Genomic DNA, 20,268 nt, shown 5'->3' with positions numbered 1-20,268 from the left:
ACCGATTTTTTCATCACGGTCGTGGTATAAGTTTTTTATTTTTTTTATCACAGTTGTGTTACCCCAAAATTTTAATTTTTTTTATCACGGTCTGGTGTATTAAAATTTTTATCACAGTCGTGGTGTACCGAATTTTTTTTTTGACAGTTGTGGTGTATAAATATTTAATTTTTTTTATCACAGCCGTAGTGTATAAAAAAATATATTACGGTTGTGGTATAAAATTTTTTAATTATTTTTTATCACAGTCGTGGCATAAAAATTTAATTTTTTTTATCACGGTAGTGGTGTATCAAAATTTTTATCACAGTCGTTGTGTACCTAATTTTTTTTTTCACAGTTGTGGTATATAAATATTTTAATTTTTTTATCACAGCCGTGGTATATATATAAAACAAAATATCACGGTCGTGGTATAAAAAAATTTAATTATTTTTTATCACAGTCGTGGTGTATCAGAATTTTTTTCACAGTCGTAGTATTATTTTTTCTTTTATTTCAGTCGTGGTGTACCGAAAATAAATATTTTAATTTTTTTATCACAGTCGTATTTTTTTAAGGTTGGGCAACTTTTCAATCTCTTTTACTAAGAATTATAAAACCGCATCCTCACGACTCCTACAGACAGTTGTTAATTTCTTAAACCACATGATATTTGGATATCATGTGGTAAAGGTCTCCATCTTCCTCCACTCTACTACATGATAATCACGTGTTTTGTCACCTGGCTAAGTCTGGAACTGTATAACTTATCTGATATAGCAACAATAAGACGAATAAAAATTGGTATTTTTATTTCAACGAGATGTTAGTTACGTATCAGTGCTTTGTCTACGATGTTTTGAGTGAAAAATTAAAAAGCTCAAGAAAATTAAGAGAATTTGAGTTACTAGGATTTGCACGATAAAACCTAGATATACAACACCAGTGAAAAGTACAGACGGGATAAATAACGCTAATATTAATATTTAACATTATAGGAATGTGTGGAGTCCACATTAGCCCAAACAACGTTTGATAAAATCACAAATATAAAATCTGAACCAAATAGGGAGTAAAAAATTATAATATCGAAAAAAAGAAGACACATAAATATATTTTTTTCATTGAAGCTGTACGACCAGAAATTACCAAAACGTGGCAGTTACGTCATCTATCGTAACACCGTTTCTTCACACAAAACGAGCGGTATATTTACTTGTTACCACGGCTAATCTAGTTCACTTATGCTCGAACATTTAAAGCACGACAAATACGAGATGTACTATTTGTGGTAGTTGAAAACCAGCACACGAAAATTAAGTGAAGGCACGTTGGGTATAGCGCGAACAAGCGCTAATTAACCGGTCAATATACCCTTTACGTTCAATTCTGCACCATGTTTCATTGTAAAATGGACAAAAATTAGCGGAAATAAAAAGAAGCAAATTTTTTAAACGGTTCCGCAATTTACTACATAATGTTTGGCAGAAAGAACCGTGCATTTTGATGGTTAAAAACGAGCGCGGAATAATTACAGTAGTCGTGATCGTAACTGCAGGTGCCGAGATGTTTTATAATCTCTTGAATGAAGTTTTTAACGATACGAAGTAAAATGAGTTGGTCATTAGTAAAGCGCGATATAAAAATCCTAAAGGGTTAAAATCTGGAAAAGCAGACTCGTTTAACTTGAAACGAGCGAACGTGTTGACGTAAAAGGATTCCTGGGTTTATGTGTAGATTCGTGTGCTAGATCTTGTAGTGTAGGATCTCGGGCTAGATCGACTGTATAAAAATAACAGAGTTAGTATTACGTGGTAGCCGGTGAGGTACAACTAAGCATTCATGCAAAATCATCACCATGCAAGTGCATTTGAGGTATAACGAGCAGTTTACTTACAGGCTGCGACCGGGAGAGATACTTTACACTCGAGCCATGCAAGCTGAAGTCCTGACCGCGGTTCGAACTATTCCGGGATCGACTCTCGCTGCGTCGGGTGCGGGAATATGAGCCGTCGCTGGCCCGCGGCTGGGGATGAGATTTCCCAGTGTTGGAGACGTTCTCCGTCGAGCCGCGCGCTTTACGCCGATAGGAATAAGCAGAAGAACCGACGGGAAACGAGGTGTGGTCGTCACTGTTGCCATACGAAGAGCTCGTGTCAAGCAGACTAGCTAGCGCTGGATAGCTGTGTGATCGTGCAAGAACACAAAACATGCAGTTTTAACTAAGCCGTACATGCTTTCATGTCTACCATGCTTCACAGATAAGAAGAAATACACATGCAGAAATAAACACAGACCGTTAGAACGGTACAAGTTTCGATAAATAAACACATGCCCATCTACATTGCAAGTTTATATATTAACTTTACCTTTTAGCAGAGAGACTTGCGCTTGTCGACCTCGCCTTGCTACGAGTTACAATACCAGGTGAGCTGTAGTTGTTTGAGCTCGAAAACTTGGACGATTTGAGTGGAGAAGCAACACCAGCGGGATCGACATTACTTTCATAATTGCTATGACTTGAATGCCTCGTATGACGAGCTGCAGGTTGGGAGGGTGATCGTGCATGTGATCTCGTGTCATCCAATCTAAAGACACACGTTTAAGTAATGGTAAGTAATACAAAATAAAAAAATATAAAAAAATAAGTAATAAAAAATAACTAGTGGTAGATTAGGGTAGGCATTTCTCGACTTATTTAGTAGTAAACCTAATTTAACAGAATTTAAAAACCGTATATCGCGCGACTCCAGTTAAAAACACGATCAGGAAATATCGGTTTTAAGTGCTAACGGTATCCCATCTTACCCAACAGAACTACACATGACAAAATATGAAGGTAAAAAGTAAAACATAGAAAACGTTATTTAATCTACGCCAAGTGCTTCAGGCATACAATAACATTATATCGTTATTTTCTACAAAACAAAATTTAATTCGTACGAAATCAAACTTACTTTAACGTCCCCGTGGTGGCTGAACGGGGGTGTCGGCGTGCTTTCACCGCCCTCAAACGGTCGCCCTGGGACATACCAACCCCTGACCTGCTGCGTGTGGTAACCCCAGCGTCCTGCATAAATAATGTGAATTAGTTTGCTGATATGCGGAACACAACAAAAAGAATTAGCTGTAAAAAAATTCGCGAATCTAACCTCTTGTACCAAAAGTTGGACGATTCTTGTGTAAAGGAATACAGTCAGGATCTGGTGCTAGGAAAACGTGCCAAATGGGACAAGAAAAAAATGAAAACAAGATTCATTTTACTCCACCCTACTATATTGCTCAAGTCAGTACGTGGCATCAACAGTAACCATCTAATGCGACTTGAGGAAATTAATTTGGTTACTGGAAATTGTAGAAGAAATTGTCAACGTTCAATACAGTATTGATTCAATGCACTGAGGTCCAATTAAGCAGTTGCAATAACACTAACAATACGTTAATCCTACCTTCGATTTATCCACTATTGAGAAGATGGCGGTCCCGTGTTCGTCTCCGGTCCCGCCCACGCTTGTGACGTCATCATTGTTGTTGTTTCTGTCGCGCAGAGAAATATCGTCTATTTCTGATGTTACACGGCGCATGCAGAGACGGTTCCCTCTTCCCTGGTTAACCTCGGCCCTGTAGATGTCTCCTTGTACCCACATGCTGTGTTGCTTGCTGTGAAACAAGGAAAATTAATGATATAGTACTGAGGGGTAAGATGGGATACCATTGGCACTAAAAACTCGAAATTTCTGATCGTGTTTTGAGCAATTTAACAACGCCGTTTGAAGTCAAGCAATGCACTCCTAGCCAAACAAGATTAGAATGTGGCAAATGTGCCAAATACTATTTTGTCTACTGTGGTTTCATATCATGTATATCGTATGTGTTGACATAAAATAAGTAGTGTAGATTAAAGATTAAAATACATGAAAAAGTCCAATAGTCGTCAAGTTAGTGTTTTCAAAAAAAGATTCAATTAGTTGGTATCTTTAATATAGGCGAAGCTGGGTGTTTGAAATGATGTGGTTATACATCATGTTATGAACAAGGGACGTTCGTCAATCGACACAAATTTATCACGGAGAAAATCTTTAAGTGTCAAGAGATACGTGACGTTGTGCGGGCGAGGTAAAACTACTCGGGTATTGTAGAAAGACACATGTTGTTATCGTGGCACTATATTTGCCGACCGTCACATAATATTTACTTACTCTTCTAGATAGTGTTGTTGCGGACCAATGATAGAGCCAGGTCGGGCAATGCGTATCCACGCGATACACTCTGCTGCGGTGAATCGGTAATGCTTCATCATATAACATGCTATCAAGGTACCAGTGCGACCCAAGCCGGCTGTAAAATAACACGAATGTTATAGAAAATAATACTTTTGAGGTGTAAGAATGTATAGATGGTTGGGGGGAGATGGGACACCTTATCATTCTATTTTCTCGTCACATTTGGTAGTAAACAAAGAAAATTTAAATAATTTTTAAATCGTATCCTCACGACTTCCATAGACTGTTGTTGATTGTTTAAAACACGATCAGGATATTTGGATATTATGTGCTAAAGATGTCCCATCTCCCCCCACCCTACTATATAATAACGCGTCAAACATGGAAAATATATATAAGATCTACACATTCTGCACATTTTGCAGTGTTACAGAACGGCTCAAACCGACTAAAAATCACGTAAATTTTATATAGAAAATAATAAGTGAAAAAAATATTTGTTTTGCATTTTAGGTAGAACGCAAAATACGACAGTGAAACAACAAAATATAGATAACGAACGCTATTGTGAAAGGTGATTTTGGCAGCGGGGAAAAAAAGCACTTCGGTGGCGATTGTTTTTTTAGCAGCTTTTTCCTGGCTTTTAATATCTTGATAGAGCACGATTTTCAGGCATAACAATGGGTTGCGAAAACAGTAACAAAAGTGAGAAAGGGACTTACGGCCTGTAATGCTCACCGCCGAGTTATTGGAGCTACGGGCGAGTTGGGGCCGGTAGAGCGACATTAGTAGCGGCCTTCAAAAGGAGTTGTCGTTGTTATCGCAACACAATAGGCATTGTGACGTATGATGACGCGGGTTAGGTAGTAATCATTAACCTAGCTTATATGGGACCAGCGAAAAATGTGGAAAAATATTAGCGCCATCAAAAGTCGACAACTAAGTTTCTAAGCACTTTATGGTCGTAAATGCGTCATGTTGTTTGCCCATAAACCAATAACAAACAATAAAGACGCAAACACATTAAACAACGCGTATTTAAAAAATGAACAGTATGTAACAAAACTATGTTTTTGGATTGAGTGCGACGAAATACGTAACGGACAAAAATCAATACAACGAATTGTATATTTAAATATGAGATATATCATATATATTTCTCTATATGGTAGCATCAGTCGCATTTTCAATTAGATTACAGTTACTGATGTCATTGGCTTATTTACAGTTTACACAATACAACTTAATATACCTTTACAATGAACTGCAATTGCTCCGTCTGTGTTTTCGCAAATATCCAAGAATCGTTTGAGTATAGAATCGGATGGTGTACTGCCATCAACAAAGAACAAATCATGATGGTCGAACCCAGCGTCCTGTGTGGAGAAATAGTTCAGCGGTTGGCGTAATGGCTTACGCGGAGATTTGGAGATAAACAAGCGAAAAATTAGCGTACATTCTAAGAATAAAAGCACGACCATTCATAACGGCTTTAATCTAAAGGTACATCGCCATATACAAGCAATTGATTTGAATAAAATTTAAAATTTACAGGAATTTTTGGGAAGATTATAATTTTTTTAACATTTTTTAATGGGATAGGCTATTATATATATATATTTTTAACACAAATACATTGAAGTCAGCATTCTATTTCCTGTATATGTTACCACATTATACACATTCTAATTAGAATATTAGAAACATCACTCATGCTTAGACTGCAGTCAGTTGAGTTGTGATTTCCAATACTGTTATGTAAAAAATGTTGTTGGTTTTGTGGCAGATCAAAAATCAAGATACCAGATTCAAAAATAAGCGAACAGGGACATTTAACAGTCTAGGAGCTCAAATATAAATTAAAGTTACCTGGAACCTCCTGGCATCGTACATCTTTTTATTAAGTCGAACTATGCAGGATACGCCGTGTTTACGGAAATATGGGAAATAAGCCTCAGGGGCGTGCAGAGGGTAGCCTGTTGTCATATTTTATTACATTATAACTTACGTTAGCATAAATCAGCATAATGGCTGGCCCTACTAGTTATTTGGTTGTGTTGTACACAGTACAAAATACAATAACAGTAAAGCTACAGCACAAATCATTAATTATGCATAAAGAACACAAGTAAAACGAACTAAGGCCTGACTATATTGGTTTGTAATTCTTAATTAATATGAATGGTGAAAAAATGGTAAAATAAGTTTTGTGCATGGTATGTAAGAAGTAAATGCAATTTAAATTTAACTATAATTCTGCATACAAAGCATAGGCAGGAGATACACCTAAATGTAATTGCAAATCAAATGTCAATTGCATTCATAACCTTTTAAATTGGAAACTTAACTTATAAATGTCTGCTTCAAAATAGGATAAAAACCAACCGTTTTCGATTTTACTCCTTGGGTGTGGGCCACTGAATGCAAGAAACTTTTCCGGTAAAACCCAGTTAAAATCCCCATTTTCCACTCTTTCATAATGCTCGTACTCATCTGGATCAAATGTATCCGGACAGTAGAACCTGTGTGTGATTGCTCTGTCCACCGCATGTAAGCAATCTAGTAGTGTCAGGTTGTAAGAGCATGGTCCAAATGATGCGTCCCTGTTTTGATGGTTTGGGAAGTAAAAAAAGGGGGTAAAATTAAAAGTATTTAAAAGGAAAAAAGAATGACCTGTTAAATCATGAACACATAATTCCTGACGTTTGAAAAAAAGAAAATGATATTTAAGTGTACTTAATACTGAATATTAAAGATCGAAAGTATAATTTAATGTTCTTAACAAAACTGTAAAAAAAGAGCTAACACAATCTGTGGACTTTCAGTTTCTATGGTTACTAAATTATTTGTTGCTAACAATGTTGCTGGTATTTATATACTGTGGTCGTCAACTTTCAATCCTGATTGAACGTCAGAGTTTGCGGCAAGGGATTTGCTTTTAAAGTTTAAACAAGATTGATTTACTGTCACATTAAATAAACATTCAGCCACCTGTATGGTAGATATGGTGGACTGCTGCCAGATACCAAGGGTCTGTAGGCTTCCTCTGGTGTTCTCTTTAAATGAATGATCTAAAGGTAAACCCGGTGTTACAGAGTGCATACAAGTATTTAATCGAAATAATTAGTCAAATGGGTTGTTTACTAAAGTCATACCTGGTAAGCACCAATTAAAAAAGCAGCGTTTGCACGTTTCCTCGCATCAAATGATGTGTAGTGCACAATCTTCTTTTTGGCTAATGAAATTGACTGTAAAAAATAAGTGCTTGAATATTAATATGACATGTCTGATTGGTAGAACAGTTTCACACTGCTTGTTAATAAAAAACAATTCAAAAGCTTGTCAAATATTTTACAACAATTGTAAAATGCCATAGGTGTGGAGCATGAGAGTAAAAAAACAACTCATTGTAACTTGAAACAGTGAGTGTGTTGTATGTGTGCTGTACAAACACTGCCATGCTTGGGCTAACAAAGCGTGAACAAGGTTAACTATTGAACAAAGCGTAATGTGGTGAATACGGAACCAAATCAATCGTGGAATATTAATACTGACTAGCACGATGGCCAGAGCCTTTGTTGTAATCTAATCCATTCTTATTTAAAGAATGGCAAACAAAAGCGTGCGGGGCATGATCTTTAAAGGCAACACAATACCAGCAGTATTACAATACGAGAGCGCAAAACCACGCTTGATAAATTCCAATCAAAACTAAATTATCCGAACAACGCAGATGTGGAAAGTGATGAGATTACCGGCATCTGGTGACATAAGATATTTGCTGATATAAATAGAACCCCTTATTTATACACTTCTTCCTAGTTCCTACAAGTTCTGTTCCGCGGTTAAAACACAATGCCATTTTATAGAAACATTAAAATGTGAGTTACTACTACTGTTGCACAATGTTTGGTACATCACTAGCACTTCTGTATAAAACTACATTGGCGATTGTGTCATTGGCATTCGAAAGTATGTGGAGTGTTCACCCGTCCATTCATACAAAGTACGGCCATGAGTTTAAGTGAGCCAAAGTGGTTTCAACAAAACCAATAATGTTATTTAAAACAACGCTCGGCACGGAGGCAAGATTGATCTTGATTTTACAAAGTTTCGGTTAAAGTGCTTTTGAACCAACCTGTCCATTATCAAAGCTAAATGAAGTGACTTTTGTTGGACTACACAACAGCACAAATACTGTTTCAAGACTATATGAAGCACAATTAATCATTTGCATTTATAAAACTATAGAATGTGTGTATGGGTCATGTTAATTAATGTATGTATGTATATTTAAATATTGTGTCATATTGACTAGCCAATTAGCCATACATCCCAACTTGCAAAAAAGATAACAATGTCGGAACATTTGTTGGACAGTTTCAACATGCAATAATAAATAATATATATATATATTAAATTATTGCATGAACTACAGATAATATATTACGAATATTGCCATTATAATTTTGCCCCAAAAATACAATCCAGTATTACAGTCCTTAGGTTTTAAAAAAATTTTATTGGCCAAACTATAAAGATATTTAACACAATAGTCTCTCGGCAAAACCCATGTTCATAAATAACCAAGCGGGGCTATGCACTTAACGTAACCAAGTGTACTTAACATTACCCAGAAAAGTTTTGTCTTACCAAGGAAATATATGATTGAAAATGATGAAATATATACATACCTTCAATTTCTTGTTTACTTTGCAACAGTAGCGGTGGAGTTGAGCCAGGTTTAGAGGGCCGAAGTCGGCATAAAAACTTAAAAAATACAAATTAAATCAATATAGATACATAAATAAAAGAAAACACTTTTTTTCATTATATACATTAAAACAAAGTAGGTAGGTACTTTAAGGGAAACATAATAGAAAACAAAAAAATAATTATTGTATTGGGGGCTAAATATAATGCAGGAGCAACATTTTTAATCAACAGAAATTGATCATTATTTACAAATTAAAAGATTGATTATGTTTTAGTGAGCACTATTGTATAATTAAACGTGTAATTCGCAAGGATTTAGGCTTTAATCCACATAACCCAGCGGCCAGCACTGAAAGGATAGAGGCGTAATTACAATTAAATAATGGATGAGGTAAAAATAATACAAGGAATCAATAAGCGTGGCTTACTTTTCGTAAATCAGTTCATCATCCACGTTAAAGTAGTGAGTGTGGGATGTGCTTTTGGGTTTGCTCCTTAACGTCGCAAAGTAAAACTGATCTGAAATTTTACAAGGAAAATGATGAAAACTTTAAGAAAAAAAAAGTCATAAAAACTTAAAAATACAAATTAAATTAATAAATATACATATAATATGATATTAATATTATAATATATATAGTCTATAGGCTACTAAATTAACATAGATAACTAAACAAAAATTTTAAAGTGATCTAAAATTTAACATTGAAAAGCATGACATAAATGGATTTGTATTGAATCAATAAAACGATATTGTTTCTTGTTTATTCTTAATAAACATTCCATTGGCTGCTTTGAAATTCAGTTGGTTTTTAAATGTTCTTTAGTGAAATACATTGAATAAAAGAACTTTTCCTCCAATAAATCCTAACTAATCCAAAAATCCAACCACGTAAGAACACATAAATGATAATAAGTATCATTATATTATGCCATGCTTTACATTCTAATAAAACAAAACGTAACCCAAAAACCAATACAACCATCAACAAATTTTAACTAACTAGTCAAACAACTTGTATTGTAGTATATAGCCCATAAAATACATACAACACAACACTGAAGAACAGGTATATAAACTAAGCAATCTGTTTAAATTCTAAATGTAACTTTTATCCTTGCGTGGCTGGAAAATGACAGTCGTTAAACAAGGGTTCTCTGTTTCATACACCTCATGCCAGCTTACAAGTTACCATGCATCCTACTTTGTAGGTGATTATTGTTTAAGTAATTTTTTTATTTCAAATTTTAAACTAACCTCTAATTATTTCCGCAGCACTGACAAGGTCGCTGTCATCTGACGCAGCTGAGTGACGCAAAGATGAAATATTGGAACTTTCGAAAGCGTCTTTCTTCATTGAAGTTTTTGCATCAAAACGATCGATATGCGGGTCACTTATGTGCATGTGCTTCAACGCAGAAGCCAAATACATTTGAATGATGCCGCACAAAAATTGAAACTTTTGGCTGTGGAGGATCCAACTTAAAAAGGGGATTTTCATTAACCAAATTAAACTACTTTCAAAAGCACCTGGAATGAGCTATTTCACCGAACACTGACCTGATATAATAGAATTTGTTTTAACCATACTGCAGCAGGTAAATAGTAAAATAACATTTCATATTCATTATAGCTATAGCATGTAGTTTTTAAACACCAATATATCATGTACACAATAAGCGGTTGTTACGTAATGAGGCAACAATATGATAAATATTTAATCTGAACATACGCGGAGCCGCCGACCCGGCTTTAAATTTAAAATCGCTGTGATTAGTCGTTAATTACGATTATACAATAAGCTTTTAAAATATTCTATTGCCCAAATACCTTTAATCAAAAGGTACACTTCAATGCTGCTCAAAATTAACGAATCTGTCACTAACGCAGCAAAAATACTGCAGCTAAACTGCTCATAACCACACGACCGAGTGTCTTGTAAACACTGGAGCACTTGAAATATTGTATAATCGGTAGAGCGTAAAATTTGGTCACGTGCATGGTTTAAACCAATCAAACCATTCATACGATACGTTCCTACAGCAACGAGATTCCGCCAAGCGGTAAAGCGATCACGATCTTCTGTTGTATTTTTACTTGATTAGAAAGGGGATAAACTTGAACAGGTAATTAATAAATTTGAAAAAAATACATAATGACAAAGTTTCTTTTGAGTCTTGGCTCCGGGTTTCTTTACCATTACATTACAAACTCACCCGAAACGAAGCCATAACTTTCATTTCAATTTTTTCAGCTAATTTTGCAAAAGTAGCAACATTTTACAGTTTAAACAGTATTTCTATTTATAAAAAATGTTCAATCCACTAATTTATGCAAGATGTTTATCGTGGTGCAACAAAACATTAATTTTAAATCTTTGAAAAAGTTAACCATTTTTATTCGTCCCAGGTAGTATCCATTATAGCAAATGCAATCGTTTACCAAATGATATGATTTCTCCTTTTTGATCGAGTATCGACAGTATGGTATGTAGTTGTATATCTGCTTGTATTTGTTGAAATATGTTCCATCAATAATATATTTATGTTTATTTAGTAAAATCTTAGTGTGAGAAATGCTGGGAAAAAATTAGGCAAGAAATCATGATAGCAAAAGGTGGATTTCATTGAATCTAGCTACCTTTTTTTGTTGCTCAGTTTAAGCTTTTAGAAATCTTAGGAAGGATGTATATATAAACAAAACCCGTAAGAACTATTACACAGCAAGCAAATTTAGGTGTTTCTTTAGATAGGTTTAATTTGTATCGTTTGCTCTTCCACAGACAGAACACATTTTTGCATACAGAACGTTCAGAAATTTGGTTTAATTAATAAAATGGTGTGGTAAAAGTTCAAATTGAATTCTAGCCCCTGTGTTCTCAATGTAACTGTATAATTTAAACAACAGACATTAGAACAGTCAGCAAATATTTTACAGTGAATATTAGAAAATTTTAGTTTAACATGAAATGCATTGTCTCTGAATATAACTTGACTTCCCTTATATTATTAGACGAAGGGAACATCCAGTTTTGGTAAGCGGCACAACAAGACACATACCTTGTGTCGCCGCACTGGCCGATCCAACTACCATATCCAGAAGAAACGATCAGCGAAAATTGGACAATGTAAGTTGATGGTAGGATTTTAGGTTTAATTCAGAATGCGATACTTGCTGTGTTAACATTAGGTCTGAACCACTCGTTATATGTTATTTAAATCAGCAGCTCAGCACATTAAAAATATAAATTAATTTCATACAAAATTGTTGTTTATTAAAAACTATAAGATTTTAGATGTCTTTATATTTAGATTGTACGTCAGCAACCCAATGGTTCATGGACTTTACTCGGCTTGCTTTAAAATGGTTTAAATTTCTTTCTCACCCTTAGTTAACTGGTCAAGAAAAGCCAAGAGACGTCATACAACTGGTACTGGTAGAATGAGACATCTCAAGTTGGTGAACCGACGTTTTAAGTAAGTCAACTGTCATTATAAATTTATTGCCATATTTACTTAATCTTTTAAGCATGAATCAGTAACTGGTGTTATTTTCTTCCAATTGCATAGTTACTTGTTTTAAATTTTAAACACTAAAGGTGATTTTTAATTTTACTATGTATTTTTGCTGTTGATTCCATTTTCTTTGTTTTTTTTTTAATCAATAAGATTTATCATGTTTGATGAGGTAAATAAAAGTTCCTATTTTATTTTTAGGAATGGATTCAGGGAAGGCCAAACACCAAAACCACGCCAAAGTAAATCACAGGCAAAAGCATAACTGTGTATTGAAATAGCGAGTGAAAAATAAACCTTCAACTTGAATAAATCAATCACATTATTTCTGGCTGGTGTTTTATTACAGGTGGTTAAGGGGGAACAGAATTGTTTTTATTTCTCTTATTTTTGGAAGTGTAGGAAGCTTAATTACAAAGCTGTAGTATAAAGTTTTTATTTAGCTGTTACTTAGTGAAAGTTTGGTAATTGTGAATGGTAAGAGTGCCAACGACCAGCGCACTTTCTGCAAAATAGGTTCGGCGTCAAACATTTAGGTCTAGTCCGAAATTAAATACCCAGTTTTTTTCTGTAATAACGTAAAATGCATTGACTTCGACTAAAATATGGATAAAACTTTTTATTTTGAAGTAGTATGCAGTTAAAATCGAAGAAAGTAGGTCAATTGACAATTAAAAATAACGACAGTTTCACCTATGCGGTTTTTGTAAACCCTGCTGTCGATATCCCACGCTAGTGTAAAGTCGCGTAAACATCTATAAACTTGTGGTACAAAAACACTTGCCAGCACCACCAGTATAGGGTAGCACGACATAGGAAAACCTTTCGGTATATGGGCAGAGCTGTTAAGCTAAACAGGTTCAAATAGTTGAAATCGACGTTATCATAGGAAACTTGTCGGACTCGATCTTGAAGATTGGCGTCAATTTTAATTTAAAAATCGGCAGAGACAGCCTATAATATATATAATCTTTTGTAACACTTGCTTGCGCCGATGTGTAGAGAATAAAAAATGGAAACAAAACTGTTTTTGTTATTTACCCTGTGCTTGTTCGGTGCAGCCGTTGCAGGCCCAACAGTGAAGACAAATAATGGACATCTGTTTGGTGTCAGTGAAGCAGAAGCATCGGTGTTTTACAGGTTAGTGTGGAAAACTTATTTGGTCGGGCTTGCACAGAATCGGGTGATTGTGCACGCTACTAGGATTAAATGATCTTTTGATCTCTTTTGCTGATTATTTTGTTGCCTTATCAAAATAAAGACGTTCTATGTGTAAACATGTTGTTTCATTGCATTATACATGGGCGATCTAACACGTACTTCTGTTGACGCAGCATTCCCTATGCTAAACCTCCCGTTGGAAATCTGAGGTTCCAAAACCCAGTTCCCATTGGCTACCTTGGGGATATTGACGTCACCAACAATACTGGAGTCGGTTGCATAGGCATGCGGTTGATGTGTTCTATTGGTCAATGCGCTGAATTTGTAAGATTTTACCAGGCTACAAAGTAGCTTTTCATTTTAAACGTACTGTTTCAGCACAATTACGTTATATGACTGGTGAGAAGGGCAGTAAAATAATGAATGAATGTAACTTAATTGCTTCATCCTTGCGTGGACAGAAACGTCAGTCGTTATTACACGTTGTTCTATATATGCTTTTTTGTAGGAATCGGAAGATTGTTTGTACCTCAACGTTTACGTACCAACGAGTATCGATCTATCAGACCCAGCCAACCAACCAAAAGCAACTTTACCTGTCCTGGTTTGGTTCCATGGCGGAGCGTTTTGGTTTGGGGCAGGTCTTGCACCATTGTATGACGGCCGATTCCTTGCAGAGAAAACTGGAGCAATCGTGGTCACACTGAACTACAGATATAGTGAGTTTAAACTGTGCAGTTTTAGGTAACCAAAGCCTATACGGCTACAAATGTAATTTTATTTGATCCCAAGGTATTATAGCCTAACAGTATTTTTATAAGCTGTTTGTTTGACCACAATTTGAGTCTAGGTATTTATTTAAGTATAGAAATGATAAAATTAGCCTGGCCTTGAGTAATCAAGAGTTTATGACCTTGTAATGTGGGGTGACATCTTTCAAACATACGTTGCTTATCTCACGCTATTTATATTGTTTTAGTAAGTACCGTTGCTAAAATGCCTTTCGTAAGTACCGTTGCTAATTTAGTAAGTACCGTTGCTAAAATGCTGCCTTTCAAATTGAATGCAGCCCGAGTGCTGCTGCTAAGAAACGGAATGGTATATGACCTGTGTGTACTGCCGAAAAAACGTTTCACAGATATTTAAATTTAGGCTATAATTATGTAGGGTGGGGGGAGATGGGACACGTTCCTAATCCTAATTCTCGTCCCATTTGCGAGTAAACAAATAACTTTCAAAGAATTATAAAACTGTATTCTAAAGAATCCCATTGACTGTTGGTAGTTATTTAAAAAAGGATCATAATATTTTGAAAAAATGTGCTAGAGTGGCCCATCTTACCCCACAGTGAATGAATGAATGTAACTTACTTTATCCTCGCGTGGCCGGAAAACGACAGTCGTTATAACACGGGTTTAACACCTCGTGCCAGCTTACGAGTTGGCATGTATGTTACTTTGTGGGTAGTTATGGTTTTGAGATTTTTTTTTTATTTTTTTTATATATTGCTGTTAATTTGGACAACCCATTAGTGACCACTGGGTTAGGGCAATTGCCGTTAAGTGTCTTGCCCAAGGACACATACGCCCACAACGGTAGCAGCGACGAGCCTTGAACCCATTACCTCTGCGCTACAGGCAGGCGCGCTAACCACTACGCCACGGCGCCGGTAACAGTATAACTAGAAGTATTATTTTAATTTTAAGCAAGTTTTGAGATGAAAATTCCGAACAAACATAAGTAGATCTCCAATTAAAATGCATATTTATTTGCAGTGCCGTTCGGTTTTCTTGCGATGGGATCTTCTGCTCCTGGAAATATGGGTTTCCGTGACCAGCAGGTGGCGCTACAGTGGGTGCAGGATAACATTGGGGTATTTGGTGGGAGCAATTCACAGGTTAGAATAAATTTAAGAATAAGTAAAAAAAGATTTTGTGTTTTTTTATAAACAATTTATAATTTTGTTGCACCGATGTTGTAAAAATAAATTAGTCGGTTTTATTTGATTACTTTTTACACCTGTTGACTTTATTTTAAAAAAACTTAAATCCTATAGTTTTTTGTATACTTTCGTATGAAAAAAGTACTTTCGCATGATTTTAGTTTTAAATCGTTCGAATTTTAATTTAAAAAACTCTACTTATAGGTAACGATATATGGTGAGAGCGCTGGAGCTCAAACTGTTGGTCTGCATCTTCTTTCTTCAGTGAGCAAACCGCTATTCACCAATGCATTCATGCAAAGTAATCCTGTTTCATTTACTTTCAAAACCTCAGCAGAAGCTGTAGATTTGGGAACCCGACTTTCAAAACGCACTGGGTGTCTCACTGGAAGTTACAACTGCTTAGTGTAAGCAACTAGCGACAGTTTTAAGCATCGTTACTGTGAATAACGAATATACCAAGAGATTTTTTGTTTTATCTGACTTTTGACCCATAACTCTGAATTATTGACAAAGGTTTCTGCCAAATGGTTGACGAAAGATGTAGACCATTTTTCCTACCTAAAAATTAAAGTTTGTGCTCGAGACCAACTCGTCATTTGTACAGACACAGGAAGTATTATTTTCTGAAAAGTTATATTTGTCATAACAGTCAAAAATCCTCCGAAGAAATCAAGAGTGCCTTCGTTAAGGTCATGATGGGAAACATGGCAAGCGGAGACTTTTACGGATTCATTGAACCATTTGCTCCAGTTATCGATGGTGTGGAATTCACTCAACAGCAAGCGGATGCCTTTGCTGTACGACACGTTAAGCCTTTACTTATATATTATAAATTGAAATTATGGGGCGGAGGAAGACGGGACACTTTTAGCACATCGTATCCAAATATACCGATCGAGAAATATATTGAAACGGTGTCCCATCCTACCCCAACCCTACTGTTATTTTATCTGCAAAGTGATTTGGAAACATCTTGCTCACTCGACATAATCTACACATTTGGCCCGATGTCTTGGCACAATGGTTAGAGCGCCTATAGGTTACTATAATTGCTCCACAGTGGGCTGTTGTCTGGGCAGGCACGAGAGGTATATGAAACAGAAGAACCACTTTTTACGGCTGTCGTTCACCGACATGGGAGTATTAATAAGTTACATTAACTCGTATATTAAGATGACAAAACTTAATTTTTAAATCCAAACTTGACCCGGATGAAGTTAGAAAACTTCTTAATTACAGGCAGGGGAATGGCACACGGATAAGAACGTCGTCATTGGAACAGATTTCCAAGAATTGTATTTGGTTTCTGCCATGATTCCTGTAGCTCTTTCTTATGATGTAAGTTGATAATTTAGGAAATAGAAAAGAAATTTAAATGTGTCTATAAGATATGATTCCTCTGGCATTTATTATTTCGTTACGGCGATACTTTACGAACAGATCGAAACTTCTTCAACAAATTGGAACACACTTACGATAGCAACATAATACGGGGCTGCATTAAAACATAATTCCTATTACTTTATAGAGGTTCGTATCGATGTGTGAAAAGATGTGGCCGGGAATCTCAGATGATGTAATTGCCCTGTATGCACCTGACCCAACTGTTACAGATTTCAGGTTGGTTATCGTGGGGCGCCAAGTGACACATTGGTTACAGGCTACAGCTCTCCTGCCTCTAACCTGTAGGTTACGGACGATGTACGAAACCGAACATTCGTGTTATAACGAATGTCGTTTCCCGCCACACAATGATTAAGCAAGTAGCATTTCATCTTCAATGAGTTTTCATAAGACTACGTTTCTCAATTTTTAAACACTGACCTGATTCAGTGTAAACTAACTTATTTACAATTTCTGTGAGTTTTGTTTAACATGCGGTTTCTATTCCAGAGACGCCTACGGGGACATGTTAACTCACTACGCGTTCACTTGCTCGTCAAGATCCGTTGCACGCTCCGCCGCAGCAACAAAAGATTATTTCAGTAACGTGTTTTACTTTACCAACTACCATCCTCTTACTGGCCCAGATTGCCCCACACTTCTTGGACCACTTAAGGTAAAACAAAATAAAAAATGCAGAAAAAGTTTTTTCTTAGCACCTTGCACTGGCAAGAAAAAATATTGAGAATGAACTATTTTCTGTATGAGCAAAACTCCCAATGGGGTGACCGGGGATGTAGGGCAGAGTTGGCCATTACCCTTAGATTTGAAAAGTGTTTGGTGTTTTTGTTCCATGTGTTCTTCGTTACTGTACAACATTTATGGTTTTTACAATTAATCCCACAGAGATTATGCGGATACGCATATCACTCATCTGAGTTAAGGTACGTGTGGAGAACCGGACCCAACTTTGGCCAAACTTACACCGAGGATGAGGTTCCGTACGTTAACGCCTGGACCAACTATATCGGCGTGTATACACGGATGGTTTTCACATGTTTTTTGATTACACTTAACACACTTTTTTGGTTTATAATTGAAGAATAGCACGGTTTCGTAGAATTCTAGTCGTTTATTCATTTATAAAACACCACAGTTTAAATGTGTCCATTTTAGCATGTTTTACCAATTCAAATCAAATCGTATCCTTTTGTTTTCATACAGGTAACTTTGTGTTCAGTGGTAACGTGAACAAAGGATTGGATGCTGGTTTGCAAAGCGACCTTGGCAGTTTCGTGGAATGGCCGCAGTACCAAGCTCCTGTTGCTGGTTCTGCAATCGGATCTTCTGACTGGCTCAGTGCGTCACTGGATGCCCCATATCCGAGTGTCGAGCAAGAACCCTTGGATCATTATTGCTCTTACTGGGATACTATCGGTTACGATTTCAAAATCTTTGGCCCGGGTTTTGCCGAAGCTTTGAACATCGCACTTAACCAGGAATAAATTGGAAATTAATGGCAGTAGTGTTTTTGTATCGGCTTTCAGTGAAATAGATTTGTAAATCACAACAAATGGGTATAAAGTAAAGGGCAGTTAAAAAGTTAAAGTTTCCGAGCAATCCGAGGTATTTTAGGAGGAGAATTAAGCTTTCGCAAAATTCTTTTATGTCCGTGATGTCTACGCCCTACAAACGGTAATTTTAATTTAAACTGCCTGCCGAACACGAACAAACAATGTTCGGGCTAGATGTTAAAACATCTGTGTAGCCTACGCATGGACTTCTAGAATGTAGCTAGTTTGGGTTCGCGATTTAATCGTGCGTAAAAAAACAGCTAAAACCAGTTATTGCACTACTAAATATTCTACAAAAAAACAAGAGATAAACAATCCACTGATAATTTTGTCTATGGGAATTGGCGACGCTCAACCCAGCAGATTAAAGGGGGGGGGGGCAATTATGTGATGCTACTGTTTGTCTATCTTTCTATGATCTTATCTATTACTGGTAAGACCGCAAAACAACTGCAGATAAATTGATGAAGACAAGTTGAAGCAATGGACAATCCACCATACCGCATGAAAATACACAGCAAATGAAACATTTTTCTGTCTTTTTTTGGTTGTTGCCAATTAAAAACCATTTGTATATTTGTATTTTCTAAAATCTTAGCCACGTATTCAGGACTTGTTTCTTCACTGCTGTCTTGTGATAGTGTAACAGTTATATTATAATCACATTCTGTATATCTGCAACTTCAGTAATAAAATTCTGTATCATTTCTAGTACAATGGGTTGAATGTATTTAAAAAAATTCCCTCTGTTTTTCTAAAACACCCTCTATTACACCTTGATTAAGATACTTGATATATTTCAAAATTACCAAGCCTTCCAAAACAAACATTTAGTCATTGTAACTGCCTTTTTTAATACCATCAAAAATATAAAATAAAATATATTTTAGGGGGGAGGGTGATCCCCCCTGTCTCCCCCGTTAATGTCCGCCACTGCCTTCGTTGTTAAAGTAGTCAAGTGCATTTAATACTAGATTTAGAGTTATTAACCTCACACAAACTTACCCAGAATCTTCCATCACTTATTTGTTGCTATATTATCTATTGAATGTAATAGCTGCAAACCCCACAGGAATGAGGAATGTATTGGAACTCCTCTTTTTAGGTATTTTTATGTGAACTGTTAAATGACTTTTTGAAGGGTTCCATTTTGAATTGTTTACCCATCTTCTCCATTTCACAAGTAAATCCGGTTTATCCATACTAAATCAAATGCGGATATCTCTTCAGTTGGATTATCGTATTTAGGCTTACATTTTACAATGTTTATCATATTTTCTAAAGCAAAGAGAAAACGAACGATATTTTAAGAATACCAGACAATATTTATAAATAATATGCAATTCTTTTAAACACTGTTCTATATTTACTGATAAAAACTGGTTTCTAAAAATATTTCAACGCTGTCAACGGCATGACTGACTACTCGTTTGTTTCAAAACATTGACTGGTCACGTGGTCGTCACGCATTAGCTCGACGGCGAGCATATGATACGTTATCATATTGGGCCGTATGTTACAGTAAAGAAAGCTATGATGTATTCCATAAAAAAAAAACGATTCCTAGTCATGGGTTTAAGAATTTATTCTTTTAGGTCCATATTTATAGCTTCTACTAAACCCGAGGCAAATATGTCAAAACCTATCCATCGTTGGTATAGGTTTAGGTATTTTTTAAATATTTAGTAGGGTGGGTAAGATGTGACATTTTTCATTCGCCTGATCGTTCCCCTTTGGTTGTAAACATGGAATTATTTACTTTTAGTCT

General features: G+C 35.9%; 3 protein-coding genes across 5 annotated transcripts; 2 read left to right on the top strand and 1 right to left on the bottom strand.

Moving 5' to 3' along the window:
- Positions 1 to 777: 777 nt before the first annotated feature.
- Positions 778 to 10,505, bottom strand: LOC149732800 (dual specificity protein phosphatase CDC14C-like). 3 transcript variants are annotated; one of them, XM_089882344.1, is made up of 14 exons: positions 10,180 to 10,505; positions 9,350 to 9,440; positions 8,900 to 8,975; positions 7,361 to 7,453; positions 7,197 to 7,276; positions 6,591 to 6,808; positions 6,075 to 6,181; positions 5,458 to 5,581; positions 4,182 to 4,320; positions 3,432 to 3,642; positions 2,940 to 3,052; positions 2,352 to 2,570; positions 1,880 to 2,165; positions 778 to 1,764 (listed from the first exon to the last, which is right to left on the bottom strand). In XM_089882344.1, exons 1-14 carry the CDS (start codon positions 10,421 to 10,423, stop codon positions 1,756 to 1,758), a joined length of 2,010 nt encoding a protein of 669 aa, XP_089738470.1. In that variant the 5' UTR covers positions 10,424 to 10,505; the 3' UTR covers positions 778 to 1,755. The 3 variants fall into 3 exon arrangements, with proteins under 3 accessions (XP_089738470.1, XP_089738471.1, XP_089738472.1); XM_089882345.1 differs by having other exon boundaries at positions 1,880 to 2,114; XM_089882346.1 differs by lacking the exon at positions 1,880 to 2,165 and having other exon boundaries at positions 10,180 to 10,504.
- An 826-nt stretch (positions 10,506 to 11,331) lies between these two features.
- Positions 11,332 to 12,762, top strand: LOC149732799 (large ribosomal subunit protein eL37A-like). The gene is made up of 4 exons (XM_089882369.1): positions 11,332 to 11,408; positions 11,935 to 12,049; positions 12,314 to 12,398; positions 12,639 to 12,762. Exons 1-4 carry the CDS (start codon positions 11,406 to 11,408, stop codon positions 12,700 to 12,702), a joined length of 267 nt encoding a protein of 88 aa, XP_089738495.1. The 5' UTR covers positions 11,332 to 11,405; the 3' UTR covers positions 12,703 to 12,762.
- Positions 12,763 to 12,876: 114 nt separating this feature from the next.
- Positions 12,877 to 18,448, top strand: LOC149732798 (cAMP-regulated D2 protein-like). The gene is made up of 11 exons (XM_089882373.1): positions 12,877 to 13,577; positions 13,772 to 13,922; positions 14,107 to 14,317; positions 15,374 to 15,495; positions 15,745 to 15,947; positions 16,193 to 16,340; positions 16,783 to 16,881; positions 17,072 to 17,163; positions 17,437 to 17,602; positions 17,833 to 17,956; positions 18,151 to 18,448. Exons 1-11 carry the CDS (start codon positions 13,450 to 13,452, stop codon positions 18,429 to 18,431), a joined length of 1,725 nt encoding a protein of 574 aa, XP_089738499.1. The 5' UTR covers positions 12,877 to 13,449; the 3' UTR covers positions 18,432 to 18,448.
- Positions 18,449 to 20,268: the final 1,820 nt, after the last annotated feature.

Source organism: Ciona robusta, chromosome 8, assembly GCF_009617815.1.
Source record: "Ciona robusta chromosome 8, ASM961781v2".
NCBI lineage: Eukaryota > Metazoa > Chordata > Ascidiacea > Phlebobranchia > Cionidae > Ciona > Ciona robusta.
This window is presented reverse-complemented; position numbering and strand designations above follow the sequence as displayed.